This window comes from Trichechus manatus, unplaced genomic scaffold, assembly GCF_000243295.1.
Source record: "Trichechus manatus latirostris isolate Lorelei unplaced genomic scaffold, TriManLat1.0 scaffold00258, whole genome shotgun sequence".
In the NCBI taxonomy this organism is placed as follows: Eukaryota; Metazoa; Chordata; class Mammalia; order Sirenia; family Trichechidae; genus Trichechus; species Trichechus manatus.
Window position 1 is genome coordinate 95112 of NW_004444194.1, and position 891 is coordinate 96002.

Here is an 891-nt window from a genome sequence, read left to right on the forward strand (position 1 = left end):
ACCATTTGTTGAAAAGAGAGTTCTTTCCCTTATTGAATTGTCTTCCCATCCTTGTTGAAAATTAATTGACCATAAATATAAGGGTTCACTTCTGGATACTTGATCCTATTCCATTGCTCTATCCTTATGCCAGTACCACATTACTTTAATTACTGTAGCTTTGTAATAAGCTTTGAAATCAGGAAGCGTGAGTCCTCCAAATTGATTCTTCTCTTTCAAGATTGTCTTGTCTATTCTGGGTCCCTTGCATTTCCATATATTTTTTAGCATCTGCTTGTCAATTTCTTCCACAAAATGTTAACTGGAATTTTGTAGATCAATTTGGGGAATACTGCCATCTTAATGGCATTGTCTTCTGATCCACAAGCATGGGATGTATTTCAAGTTATTTAGGTATTCTCTAACTTTTTTCAGCAATGTTTTATAACTCCCAGTGTACAAACCTTAAACTTCTTTAACACAGCATCATTTTTCACATCTTCTTTCTCAGGAGAATTATGATGAACAGCTAAACCAGATGATCTTGTCTCCTGGAAAATGAGGAAAGTATTGAACTGTCATACTTTGAGCCAAGAGTCTGAAAAAAGGATATTTTTATCTTTTTACTAGTAACTCTTCATGGCAGCATTGTGGGAGCAAATATGAACGGAATATTTGACCCTCAGTTGCTGAAGAATTTGAGTTTTTTGCACCATACTGTATGGCCGGCTAACTCCCAGGACAGTCAAGGAAATATGACCCATTATCCCAGTTGCCTTGAATTAAGCCCTCTGCTTTAATCTCCTTACAAAAATTCTTCCTCAAGCTGAATTTATATAACCAGGAAAACCAGCCGCAAAGGGCTTTCTTAAAATAGCATAAGAGAGGAATGAAATGTTCAGTATAATCCTT

The 891-nt window shown here is 36.0% G+C and overlaps 1 protein-coding gene across 1 annotated transcript in view; it reads left to right on the forward strand.

The window, feature by feature from the left end:
* LOC101359335 (adhesion G protein-coupled receptor E2-like) overlaps positions 1-881 on the forward strand; it is a gene marked incomplete at its 5' end in the record, with an annotated part of 43507 nt that extends 42626 nt beyond the window's left edge. Inside the window, 1 exon segment of the mRNA XM_023724729.1 lies at positions 491-881. Within this exon segment, the coding sequence (XP_023580497.1) occupies positions 491-541 (51 nt within the window).
* Positions 882-891: the final 10 nt, after the last annotated feature.